General features: G+C 37.4%; 1 protein-coding gene across 5 annotated transcripts in view; it reads right to left on the bottom strand.

Moving 5' to 3' along the window:
- The window catches only part of ZC3H13 (zinc finger CCCH-type containing 13), a 49,511-nt gene extending 35,422 nt beyond the window's left edge, over positions 1-14,089 (bottom strand). For 3 of the 5 annotated variants that reach the window (XM_026072186.1, XM_026072184.1, XM_026072187.1), the window contains exons 1-4: positions 13,894-13,972; positions 7,659-7,784; positions 7,101-7,210; positions 1,266-1,377 (exon numbers count right to left, since the gene is read on the bottom strand). In XM_026072186.1, coding sequence (XP_025927971.1) covers positions 1,266-1,377; positions 7,101-7,210; positions 7,659-7,775 — 339 coding nt within the window. In that variant the 5' untranslated portion in view covers positions 7,776-7,784; positions 13,894-13,972. Of the gene's footprint in view, positions 1-1,265; positions 1,378-7,100; positions 7,211-7,658; positions 7,785-13,893 lie in introns of those variants that run through there. The other 2 variants (XM_026072185.1, XM_026072188.1) reach the window with 2 other exon arrangements.
- Between the last annotated feature and the right edge of the window lie 26 nt (positions 14,090-14,115).

Here is a 14,115-nt window from a genome sequence, read left to right on the forward strand (position 1 = left end):
ATCCTGTAAATAACTCTAGTACTTTAACAGACCCACTAATTCTCTGATTCCTTTTGATCCTTCCAATTCACTTCATTTGGGGTTTCATTTTTTAAGAGTATTTTATTATTACTTTAATAGACCACTATAAAAAGCAGGGTTAACTAATCAAAAGTAAAAATTACACCCAAATTAAGAGTTATACCAGGAGAGAAAAAATTATAGTAAATTGTTAATAATGGTTGGAAAAAACACTTTTCCCACCATCTGTTCTCAATAACTAAACAGTTTGTTCAAACTATTAGAAAATAAAAGAAACACATTTAAGTAAAAGAATAAAAGACTGAAATTTTATGCAAATAAACAGCAACTGAAAGCATGATTGGAAGGTAAGCCATTCTGTTAATTTAATGATAGCAGCTGCTGTTGATTTCTGTACACCTGACATAAAATCCATTTTACACAGCAAGTAGAAACAGACCCAGAGAAAAAGAGAATGCCATTAATATCTGCAGAAGCAAAACCAAACTTTCACAAAGAACTTTTAACTGTTATTTTTATGAAGATAGTCTTAAAAAAACATGATGGAACATCAGGGACACACTGATGCTATTGTTACACAGGTGCAGCGTCACGCTACCAGCTCTGCCCTCTTTGTAACATCAGTGCAGGAACAGATAACACAGGTTTTAAAATAAGTAACTTCTGATATTTGAGTGGAGTAGGGCTGCAGAAAGATGCTTAGAAAGTGAGAACGATAATGAATGAATTGGTTGCAAAATCCAAAAGTGGGCATTTGGGAGGCCAATGAGTATGTGAGGAGGAAGGTGAAATGAACCAGCACAGCTGTAACTGTATGGTCTCATTAGAAGGGAATTTGGAATAAGCAAAACGCCAACTGGAGTCAGGATGCATGTAAACGACGGATATGAAGGAACATGGGAGGAAAAAAAGTAAATGACTGGAACAATAGTTAATACTTTTTTTGATAGTATCAAAAAGTTTGCACTGTTATTAAATACCTGTGTATCAATATTTATAACATATTTCAATCTGCAGAATTTATAAAATTTTTGAAACCAGAAGATCGAAAAGCACTATAAAATTGCAAAATAATTAAAATAACACATCTGTTAAGACACTTTATAATAAAATATGTCACAATCTATGTACAAAATTACCAAATTTTAAAACATTTTAAATTACAAGCCACCATGACCAGGTTTCTAGGACACACTGCCAATTGCTACTGAGTGATTCTGGAGTTTTGCAAACTCCATTCTTACCCTAACAGGAGAGGATGATTCTTCTGTATTTCGTTTCTGTGGCTCAGCCTCAACGTCCTGACGTTTGTTCTTCATTCTTTCCCGAAGATCCCCAGTTGGCCTTTCTGGTGACCTGTATAATACAGAAACATAATATAACCAGTTCTATGGGATTATTTTTAAAGCAATACTATCTGTCTTTTAACTGTTTTTGTTATCAGTATATACAGAAAGATCTAAACCTCCCACCCAAAAGTGATGAGGATGAAGAAAAACATTGAATTCTAACAGGTTTAAGCATTCTAAAAAAACCTCTTTCAGACCATCAAGACAGACTTGACTCTAGGAGAAAAACTATGTTATGGCTCAGTTACCATTCCTGATCAGTTCAGGTGATCCTAGACACAGCAGATCTGCTTTTTCTGACTATCATGCAAATCCATTTCACAATCAGTCTTTCCAGGCATCTTTAGCCTCTTCCATATTTTAAGCTGCATTGATTTTGTGTGCGTGTGTGTGTATGTGTGCATGCATGTACACATATGTACACACACTTATTTACATATATAAAAATTAAAGCAGAGTCAAACCACTGTAGACCGGCAATAATAGTCATACAGAAGCACAACTCCGAATATGGATGAAGTCCATGAGTTGAGATCACCTGACCTAGCTGCTATTCTCCTGTGACCTTGATCAGACAACAACACAAAGAAAAGCTGTTGTGGACCATGCATCAGAAATTCACTTTTGGAGACCTTGTTTATTTTCCATCTTGCAATAGCATAATTATTCCATTATTTTTTAAACAAACAATAATGGAATAACTGTACTAGTCACACAACTTTATAGTGTACCTTCTGTAAAAAGTATTACTGTGAGGTGTGCAGGGAGAGGGAAGATACACTGCTACAAAACATGTATATAATTTCACCCCCCCCCCCCACTACAGATCAACAAATTCATCTACCCCTTATGGGTTAAAAGGGAACGACTCTTGCATTTAGACAAGTTCATAACCAAAGGGGATGGTAGGAGCTGCTGCAAATGACATTTTGGTTCAAGTAAGCAATTTACTTTGCATATAAATCTAGCTTGATATTGAGTTTGGTGCTTCTGTGATGGCTGTTAGCCATAATTACAGATGCTTATGTGAGATGGTTCTGTGAAGGTACAGGATCTGTACAGATTAATTTCCACTAAAGAATCATAAAGAGATACTGATGCTACCTTAGCGAATGAATAATGAAATCTGCATTTGCTTCATTTTCCAAAATGAATTAACGTTTCCATTTAGAAACTGCCCACCCCTTCCTCAGTCACAAAATACACAATGGGTCAACTTTCTTTCACAATTTCTGCATAAAAAATATTTAAATTAATAATATGATTTCACTTTCAAACTGTGCACATTTGAAGCACAGTAATTTGCTTCCACTTCCTTTTTTTGGAAGGTTTTCTACATTTAATGCTTTAAATTGCATCATGATGTTAAATGTCTTAAGATCCACGAAGAAAAAGACCAGTGACTGCTGTCATTTTTAAATACATTTAATTCTTCATGAAATTGTCAATACAGGTCACTCTAGATCAGAGGAAAGGTACAACAGTAGCATGCTGTTTCTTTCGGCACTAACACTGATCAAATAATATCYAGCATACAAATATAAGCAAGGTATATTCCTTCCATGCATGACTATCATCTTTAAAGCATCTAGCTTTAGCAAAGGCTATGATTCAAAGTATTTTTTTAAGCCTAGAAACATAATTCCCTTGCATTATCAAAACTAACTCTCTGAAGCATTTCAAACCGTTAGCTACCTCAACAAAACATCTGTCAATGTTAAAGTGGCAATTCAATGCCTTCTGTTCATTTAATTATTATTAATATTCCAGCTATGGCACAAAGGATCTGGATTTGTGAAACAGATAAAATTATTTTAAAAAGCAAAGAAACTGTAGACAATGTACTAGTAACTTTCCTCCTCAAAAGCAGTAATTCTCAGGGGGGAAAAAAAGCCTGTAGCTGAAGGAGAAAAGCAAGAGAACTTACACAGAATGCAGGTTATCTACTTTCTAGAGAGACATAAGATACTGTGATATTATTAATGTCTTCCTCCTGCCCCCTCACCCCCACAAAGTTACAGGGCAGAGTGAAAAAACACATCCAAACAATTTCACTCTCCATTAACACCTTTTCCAGTGTGGAAAGGAGGGAAGAAAATGCTTAGTTTATTATAGCATTATTCAGGTCTACCTTAAGATCATTAAAGTCACCAAACAATCACAGTAATGAAAAACAAACTGAAGTTATCATTTTTTATAGCTTTGTGAGATAGCACTGGAGCAAAATCAAGGTAACCATCCTACCCAAACAAAAAACAAAAAAAGCATCATAAAAGCCAAAACAGTCTTTTATTAGACTTAAAATTTGTCAAATACTTAAAACATCATTAGTCAGGAAACCATGACTGTTTTCAGATACTTTGGCTTAATGCACAGAAAATAAGCTGGCTTATTAACAGTTTTTTTTTCCTTTAGGTGTTCCACAATATTTTTGTAATAATGGCTTCTTTTCTCTCTATATATACATGTTTGTTTGTTTTTTAAGTAGCCTTTGGATATTCCAGGTAATAAACACAGGGCTGGGCAACCTGCTGAATTTCAAAAGATAAATACAATTTAACTTTACAGTTTGAGATGATATGGCTAGACTGCAAATGGCAGAACCTTTCATACACAGGCCTCCACATATTTTCACTAAACATTGAAAGAGAAAAGCTACTAATGAAAAATTTCTCTTCAATGATTTAATATTTTGTGCAGGGCCCATAAATTAAAAAAAACCCTACAATGCAGAATTTCACCCTTTCAAACTTTAAAYAGTGGAGTTAAGTGATTTTAAACTGCATTATTTCCTGCAACAGTTCAGTTCTGCATATTAAACAGCTTGTTTGGAGTACATCCATTCACAGCAAGCGCCTCCTCACTCCTTATTTCTTTACCTATCTCAAAAAGTCAGGAACAGCTCCCTAGCAAAGGGAGCATATTACAATTTATATATTTGAATATATTTGAGTATATTTGGGGGGGGGTGCATGCCTGCATGTGTATTTATTTATACACATTTACATTATACACTAATAATTGTATCATTATAACTGAACACTCATGAGACATTGCCCTGTTTTTCAGTTTCACGCATAATGATATTTGTACCCTTCAAAATCCAACAAGTTTACCTACTACTGCTGCTGATTTGGTTTGGTTTTTAAACCCAGTGGCTTAACTCTGCTGGAACAATGTGAGATTGACACAAGCTGAGCTCTGGCTAGATGTACTCACTGCAAGTGTATGKTTTTTCCTATATTTGAACTATTCTATACTAGTAGATCTGTAACTGTAGTCTGGGTTCAAAGGGAGGCACGCGCCCCAAGCGCAAGATCTGTCAAAGCATTTCTTCACATGACCTAGCTAAACATGTCTAGCTCCCAAGCACATAATCCATTCTGCACTGGATCCCAGGGTTTTTTCTTCATGGTTCCCAAAACAGTTTGTAAACACCGCTCTGTAACAATCCAGGATGAACAGCATCCCTCTCTTAGCCGATCCGACCCTGTGACTGCATAGGTCCTGGCAACAGTGCAAGAGAAACAGTAGGAGGGCTGCCAAGCAACTAGCCAACAATCTGCGTGGAGCAAGAGAGCAAAACTCTTTTGGGGATAGAACGTTTTGACACAGCTCTTTCCTTGTTGGCATCTCCTATTCCAGATGTCTGGAAGACAGCTTGATTGTTATCTACTGAGGGACAAAAATGGCTCTTGATAACATACATTTAACCATGCATTTGTCTGCCAAAATACAGCTTTGTATGTAAAAACACGCTCCTTACTTTTTTTTTTTTTTTAATGGTAAGATTAAAATTCGTGGTGTAAGATGGACTATTAATGCTGAAATGTAGTTACATGTAAACTACCTTTAAGAGGCCTTTTCACACTTTGGAGTCAAGTTCTCCTATTGTTTGATGGTGTTCTGAACTACGGGGGAGCGTTATGGTCAGCTAAAACCATTAACAACGAGACTAGTTTCAGACAGGTAGGAAATAGGAGGGGTAAGACAGATAGCTAATATGAGATGCTTTGTCCTACCAAATGGCTGGCAAAGCGGACAAGGGACTTCACTAGCAAGCCTGGCTGAACACATGTAGCCGCACCACCAGTATATCCCAGATACTCTAACAGGAATAATGCTTGAATTGAACTGATGCAGAAGCAGCGTTAGCTTGATTTGCACAAAGCCAATAAAAATGTATTTCAAATACCTGGAAAATGTTTGTAAACATGTCTGTAATGTTAAGTGGCGTGAAAAATGCCAAAATTCTGCAATGTACATAAACCAGCCTTTTCTGAGTCTGGCCTTTATTTGTCAGTTTTGGTGTGGGGGTGGGTAGGTGGGTCCCCCCCCCCTTTTTTTTTAACATAGCAGGCAAGCAAGCAGCAAGACCTGTCATTCGACTTTTTCATATAATCCTAACAGGAGGAAAAAGTTAGTAATAAAGAAGTAAACCAACATTAGTCTTAAATGTTAGTGATAACAGCGAAGCAAAAACAAAGCCTTAGTCTAGCAAAGAAATGTGACTTTTCTTCAAATTACCAAGGAGAATGATACACTGAATGTTCCAAATACTGAAAGCAAGGTGAAAATGACATTCAATATATAATAGTTTTTAGATTTAAATTTAAACTTTATGAGTAAATCACCCCTTTTCTTTTTCCTATTTGGAACATTCAGTACAGAATAGAGTAAGATCCCTTACACACTGAAAGAAACATTAAGCTCAGTGACACATTTTGTATCCCAGCTGCTACCCCTTCAGGATCAATAAAAGATCAAACGAGCAAAATCAAGATCATCCTGAGAGTACGGCACAGCAATAGAGGAAAGAACCAGAACCTCATGCCAAGCTTCCTGTTTGACCTTCACAAAGTTTCTTAACTTTGATGCTTCAGTGTGCCCATCCATAAAAAAGGGTAACACTGACCTTACTGTAGCATTATGAAGCATAATTGTCTGTAAAATGCGAAGTCTTCATACAAAGAGGTACCATGTGAAAACTATGCAATCTTGTTTGCTCTTTATAGCTAGAACAGTACAGAYTGACTGCTATGTTTAGTTTCTGCTAACAAGCACAGTGTTACACCACATAAAGGACACTGAGAAAAACAACATTTTATAGAGATACTAATGTATGAAGAGGCATATAAAAAAAGTATTCTCTTCTCAAAAATCAAGTAACTTTTTGAATCACCTCTTGTGATATAGGATATTTGTCATATACCTGACAGATATAGTCACGAAACTACTTTTTGAAGAGAAGCGTTTTTTCCACAACTAGAGAGAAAGGATAGACATTTTACTCATCAAACAATATCATGAAAGCAGAAGGGTTGCAAGTATGTGAGTACTGCTGTAAGTAGTTGCAAAACAGCATTTTAGTACAGGACAGAAAGGCATATCAGAAGCTGCAGTAACAGTATGTAATTAATAATTCATTTATTAAGGTATCTGAATTTCCCATTTCAAGTAATGTAAGAAGTTAATCTGCATCCAGCAGACTCCATTAATTTTTTTAAGCTATGTACACATAAAAATCCTGGGAAAACCCACTGCAAGTTATGAAATCAATCGTTTTGAGCAGCTTCACAATGCAATTGGTTATTGCTAAAACATACCATTAGGCACACCACAGCATTTCTTTTTTTTTTTTTTTCTTTTTTTTTTTTTTTAAACAGAAGACAGTTGCAAAAGCAATTTTCCTACAGCATGTGAAGAATTCAAAGTGAGTTCTTGATTTACCTTCTATAACTGCTGCTATAGCCTTTACCTCGTGGTGAAGGGCCATGTACGAATCTACATGTGTTCCCATAGAGGCAGTTGCCAGTCTTCAGCCAGTTACGGCACTGTGTCTAAGAGACAGACATCACTGGGTGAATTTCACACTCATTTCTGGAAATACCATTGGTGTGAGTGTGGCAGAACAAACAAATGACTCCACGTTAACTCCCATTTATCTGTAAGTTCTGTCCACCAGTAATTTAATTCATTAAAAAAAAAAAAAAAAAAAAAAAACAACAACGAACATCAGGTCTGGCAGAGAAAAATTTAGGCTGGTGAAAATACTGTTTAAATGTACAGTACTACTGCTCCTCTCCAAAAGCTGGGACAACATACGTTATTTGAAAATTCTAGTATTAGTATTTTGAACATCCATGCGTTAAGGAGTTCTTTTCACCATAACTAACATCAATGACACCTGGATATTTGGCACTTGCAAACTACTCTTTCCCACCATTTAGGTCCTGGAAAAGAAGATGCTGGGGTGGGGAGGAAAAGAAGAATACTTTTACAACTCACCTCTGCAGTATTTCCTGTGCTGGGTCCAAGCCTTTCAAACACACTGGGTCTTCGGGATGTGCTATCGGATATGGTCTTGGTATTTTCCACTGTGACCTTCCTTCTAATTTTTGACATTTTGTACTACTTCAACCAAAAAAAAAAGCAGAACTGTAAAATCCTTCAGTTTTTGAGCTATTGACACTGAACTCAGAATAAAATATTATGATATACTTTGTAAGAGTTGCTGCAGAGGTGATGAAGAAAGGAAAAAGTCATAAATGAATGGAATGTAACTAATTACAAGGAATGCCTCTGATTTGAGCTACTCAGCTGAACACCAGCAATGATTGTTTTTCATTTTATTTTATGACCCGCTTTGGATTCTTCAGCTTCCCTTTGGGAAAGATCAGATGATATTCTATTCGTTCAGACAGCAAACAAGACACAGAACAGCTGCTTTCCTTGATCAGGTATTTTTGTGCAACAACTCAAGTGACTTCAGGTGTAAAGAATATTTAATGTCACTTCACCAACCTCTCAGAAACATGTTCTGACTAGTAAAAACAGCTCCCAGTTTCAGAAACAAATGCCCAAATCAGACCTCCCATTTTTTTCCCCTTTGCTGTGTGCGATAACCTATTGAAAACCAACTTGCCATCATCCACACTCTGTATTCTTACTGATTTGTTATTGTACAATTATTTGGAACTGCCTGAGTTCAAGAAAAAAAAAAAGTGATGATACACTCCTTTAGAAATACCTCCTTTTATTAAAGGACGGATTTTGAAATGGATACAGCTTAAATTTGACAAATAAGGAAGTCACAATTTATCTTACCTGGGTAAGGAAGGAGTTATTGAATACAGAAAGAAACTATAAAAAAAGAGGAAGATATGGGGCACTAGAGACAGGTTACAGAGAGAGGGCAAAACGGTTTCCAAAACTATTGTCCATTCTTTGAATGTTACTGWTCTGCACGGAAATAAAATCAACTTGGGAAAATCTGCCTGTTGCTGGACCTCTGCTACATTGCAAAATGTCATCATTCTGGAGCTCATTAGTTAGAGTAAAATGATTAGCCAAACACCAATCTTCTACCCTTCTGCTGTCTCTTCTGCTCCTGTCATCAACAGATCATTGTGTTCAGAACATGTACATTTAAAAAGTTAATTTATTTTCTTTTGTCTTATGCTCAAACAAGAATTATCAATGAAAAAAGCTCATCCATACTGTCAGAAGAATACACATTTAAACTAACCACCACCAGACTGGATTAATACAAATTTTTAATGATTTGAACAGTGATATGTTTCCATAGCATTCAGATTATAAGGTTCCACTCTACAGCAAAACACATAATATATAATGTATAAATGTATACATATAAAATGTATACATACATATAAAATGTAACACTGGTGTAACCTAGATTTTACACTTGACATTTGGATAGTGTCCCTTTTTTTCCTTGTACTTCAGTGAAACTTCATTATCTGAATCCCACGGTTACTTTAATGACAAGACTTCCCTAGAGGTCTGATGTCCGTGCACTTCCTACAGAGAAAACTCTGCTGACGCTCTTGCTAAGCACTTTAGCTCCTTTTCAAACAACTGGAGAAAGAAAGCTTAAGGTATATACTTGAGAAGACTTCTCAGTTCAGCCCTAGTCACTACTTCTCCAAGCCTTTGATTATTATCTCATGAGTAAGGTTCAGATAAACAAGATGATCGCTCAGAGAGGGAAGAAGTTAACCATGTGGTATACACTAGACATTAAGAACAATGGTTAACATTAATTAGTGCTCTGTAGGATGGAAGCAGATAGTAAAATAGAATTTGCAAGTAGTAAGAAATTATTTGGGTTAGTAAAAAACTGTGGAGAATAGAGAAGGCTTCCAGAAAGATCTAATTGAGTTAGAAAACTGAGTAATACAACAGCAGATGAAATGCAAATAAATATAATGTAATGCACACAAGGAGAAATGATTTTATCTAAATACTTGATGAGTTCAAATTAGTCCAGTCTTCTGAGAAAAATAATTAGGAGTCATTGTGGACAGCTCAATGTGCAACAGTAGTTAAAGTCTGCCAGGATAAACCATTAAAGTTAGAAAGCAAAACAATACCACATCTAATCTAGCTGAGCATCCTTCTATTTCAGGATTGTTCCCCACTGTATTTTAGTAAACAAAACACTGGATTTGTAAGGTTTCATGCAGTTACACCCTTTAATTGAGGATACAAAAAAAAAACCCTGACATATGCAAAACCATTTTTAATAAGACAATCACATACCAAATACTGAATTTGGTTTAAATGGTTACAGTAAAAAAGAACCATATCTGAAAAAGAAAAGGTTAGAAGAACGGCACTGGCAATGGCATAGGGAGAGGGTTCAACACATGAAGGACGAGTAAAATGAGTGCATCTAATACGTAAGTACAGTACATAGTGACATGACAGCAGTATACAATATATGAATAAGAAAAATTCTCATTCAATTTGCCTCCTAATATGTATATCTTTTTATTTTCAAAGAAACAGAGGCAAATTATTTCCCTCCCCCCCCCCAAATGTTACTGTTACAGCAACTAATTACAGCAACTAATACCTTTCTGGAATTCACTTGACTTGCATAAGAAATTATGATGATGACTAGGCTTAAAAGGATAGTTATAAATGTAGAGAGGATAAAGGGGGTAACATCATAACTGAACGGATATTTTCATTCCAAGTCCCTAGTTCCCTATATTTTGGCTGATAATTCCTTAGAAGAAAATTAAGAGAACACCACCCAACCCTGAATCTTCTAAGTTTTGTAGAAAAACCTACTTTGAAATAACATAAAAATTTGAAATGTGAAAATAAAAAAAAACCACACTCTTTCAGGTAGCATTCTAACAGTTCTGTTCTTACATTCTGGCCCATACCCCCAGTTTGCTTAAGAAAAACAGGTACTTTATCAACAGAAGAGACATCTAATGAAAAACTGTTTCAAGCAAATGAAAACAGCATGCTGTGACCACACAGCATATTACTTTCTGTATGCACAGAATATCCCATAAGGTCTCACTTCTGCAATCAGATCTGCATTATAAGATTTCACTTGTAAGAGAATACGCCTGTAATACAGGCTGCAGGATTAGAGTCCGGACACATTATTCAGAGACAAACTGAGGAATATTCACATAGTGAAACATACGCATGTATTAAATTTGAGCGACTGTATCTGAATATGCAGTCACTCCCATTTTCATTCTTCAAAGACCAAGCAAGCTCAATAAACCAACAGTCTATTAAAACAACACTGCAGTTGAAATTTTAGATGCAAAATGGCACTTGTGTAATATTGATAAGTACAGAAATGATAGAAATGCCCCTCCCTTGCTTCTAAACAAGTAGTGTGAGGGGGAAGGACCAGAAAATTTAAATTGTGTTTAATTTCTGAATTTTTCATCCAGCAAATTAATGAGTAATCAACTGAAATGCAATATCCCATAAAAATTCAAATAACTTGCTCAGTTCTTGCACATTTACATTGCTTTACCCTTCTTGATCACAGTCCTGCTATCAATTCCACACTCATCACCAGTGCAATTCTTTTTCTTTCCATCAAGCTCCTGTCTCTTTGAACTATCATCTCCTTATCAAACATTCAGGTGGATCAGACAACACTGAGTACCAACGTGGACTGAGCCTTAAACATTCAGATTTCCAGCTCAAGATTTTAAATAATTACTATTACATATTTTTTAAAAGTTTCTAATTAGAAAGCTACAATGTACTTCTCTACTTTAGGTACATAACAACATTACTAAATAGACTTAGGGGCATCTAAGAGCCTGCAACTTCTGAGAACTTACCACAACTAACAAATACAACCAAACCAATAATAAGAAGGGTAAAACAATAGGGAAATCAATTTTATCCTCCTAAATTAAATTCTATAGCTGAAGTTTTAAATGTAACAACTATAAAGTATCACTTTTCCATCCATAAATAATATCCATGGGAATCTTTAATAAAAAATTAGAAATATTTTAACACTATGATAACTTATTCACTTACAGATAAATCTACATCATTTTACAAAAGAAGTTTACGTTTCCAGGGTAAATGACAACCTGTTAATTCCATTATTATACTACCAATATAGATCAAGAGGTTAGTTATTAAAAAATACATAGACTTGAGGGAAGTGAGTATTCCTAGTGGACCAATAACTGAAATCAACAAAGCACGGTACAATTCACATAATATTTAGTGCACTTATGTATTGTTATTATCCGTACTCCTACATTTGGGGTCAAGTATACTTAACATTTGTCTTCCATAGAAGTATGATAATACGTACGCCACAATCAAGAGAAATACACATGAAACATCTGCTTTTTCTATTAGAAAAACCTAACCCAGTCCTTTGCAAAAACTAACCCTGCTTGTAGAGAAAAACTAGTAACTGAGAGGTGACGAGAACTCAACAAAAGCAAAGTTTATAAAATCTGTAAGAAGATAAAATCCCATTAACAGTCTAAGACATCACTAATAATTATGTAAATGTATGCACATGCAAGTGTGTGTGCACACCACAAATTAAACATTACGTCACTTAAGAAGATCCTACTGGTAAAGTGATAAATAAGGTTCCATTTAAAATAACAAGCAAAATTTTAAACTGAAAATGTTATAGAAATTCAGATACAAACTGATTATGCTATAACATTCTAGGATAAACTAAATCATTGCAAATGTTGACAACTAAATAATAGCTTGGAAAGACAGAAAAACATCAATGCTTCCCTTTCATTTTTCTAAATGAAGAGCTTTCAGCTGAAAGGGATTTTTTTTTCCTGATTACTATTTTAACATTTCCATGTCACAATACTAATAAAATACAGTGATATTTGAAAGAACTCTGCAGTTTCACTACACAATAGTGCTAAAAAACAGTAAAATGAACTGTTAATCAGCTCTCAAAAATACTCAGAAACTGGCTGTACTTTTATGTGATGTTAGTCTAGCACTCTTCAACTGACAGAAAGAAGCCTGTTTAACAGAAAACTGGAAGTTATTCCAAGTTTACTTTTACAACTTCAAGCTGTTAATGCACTTATTAGCTTGAAGTTATCCCTCTAATTTAACATATGTTATTTCTCCATGAGTAAAAATAAGCAACTGCAAATTATATTTTTACAAGTATGAAACGATGGCTGGCGGTCTATAGATAAACAGATTAAAAAAAAAATCAGGCCCTAGCATGTCAAAAATAAGGTATCAGACAGCGTTTCTTATCTTGTCTAACAAAGTCCTCATACTCAAGGAAGACATTTTCCCAGACTAAGAGACAGTCTACACAGACTGATGCAGACAAATCCAAGCTCACTCCACCTCCATATCAAGTTTGTCAGATACACATTACCTCCAATCTGTAAACTGGATAGCCACATTAGCACGTTGTCATACTTGAGCAAACATGCTGAGAAGCAGCACTTACTATTTTGGGCACAGCCACATGCTAATGTACCTCTATAATTTCCACATACAGTCAATTCATAGCATGAGCCTGTCCACTCCTGTYGGCATCGAGAGCCACTGTGTTTAGGCACCACGGCAAGATCCCATAAAGTGGTGACCCACTATCTGTCACAACCTGGTCTTCAAACAGTCTTGCAGAAGATCAGTAAGAAATCAATGGTGGAGTGGGACTCCAGTAGAGAAGTCAAAGGTGAGGACCTAAGCAGAACATCCCTAACATTAACCAAACTTGCCCGGCCTACAAGCCCYGGAAGGGATGGGAGTTAGCTGCAGCTGCTATCTAAAGGAATGGCGACGAGTGAATTCATCCTAGCGAAATTACTGAGTCTTCTCAGCGCATAAAGCAGAAACCAATTTACTGCCAGCAAGCGGGAGAAGAACGCCGCTGAAGTGTGTGTGTGTGTGTGTGTGTGTGTGTGTGGCGGGGGGGGGGAGCGGGGGAACCCACCACACACACAAAAACTGCAAAGACCAAATCATCGGGTAGGCGGCCCTGAACGCGGCCCCTCGCTGATGACGCTGCAAGAGGCGCAGCCGGCGGGCGCCCCCCCCTCCCCGCAGCCCCGAGGCCGCCCCGGTGCGGAGCGGCACCACCCGCGGCCCAGCACCGCCCCGGCCCCGGCGCCCCCCGGCGCCCCGCGGCCCCGGCAGGGCGGGAAGGGGGCGGCCCGCCTCGCCCCTCCCCCCCTCCGCGCCCCGGCCGTGCCGCCGCACTCACCTGCTCCTTCCGCTGCCGCGCCGCTCCCCGCCGCCTCCTCCGCCGCCGCCCGGGGCGGAGAGGGTGGGAGGGGGCGAGGGGGGAGTCCGTCCTCCCGGGCCTGGGCGCCGAGCGACACGGAGAGGAAGACGAGGAGCGCCACCCGCTCCCGCAGCCCAACGGCGCCCGCCGCTCCCGTCCTCCCCCCGCGCGCGAGGGCCGCCGGGAAAGCGCCGCCGCTCC

The sequence above is a fragment of the Apteryx rowi genome, unplaced genomic scaffold (genome assembly GCF_003343035.1).
Source record: "Apteryx rowi isolate R43461 unplaced genomic scaffold, aptRow1 scaffold_339, whole genome shotgun sequence".
NCBI lineage: Eukaryota > Metazoa > Chordata > Aves > Apterygiformes > Apterygidae > Apteryx > Apteryx rowi.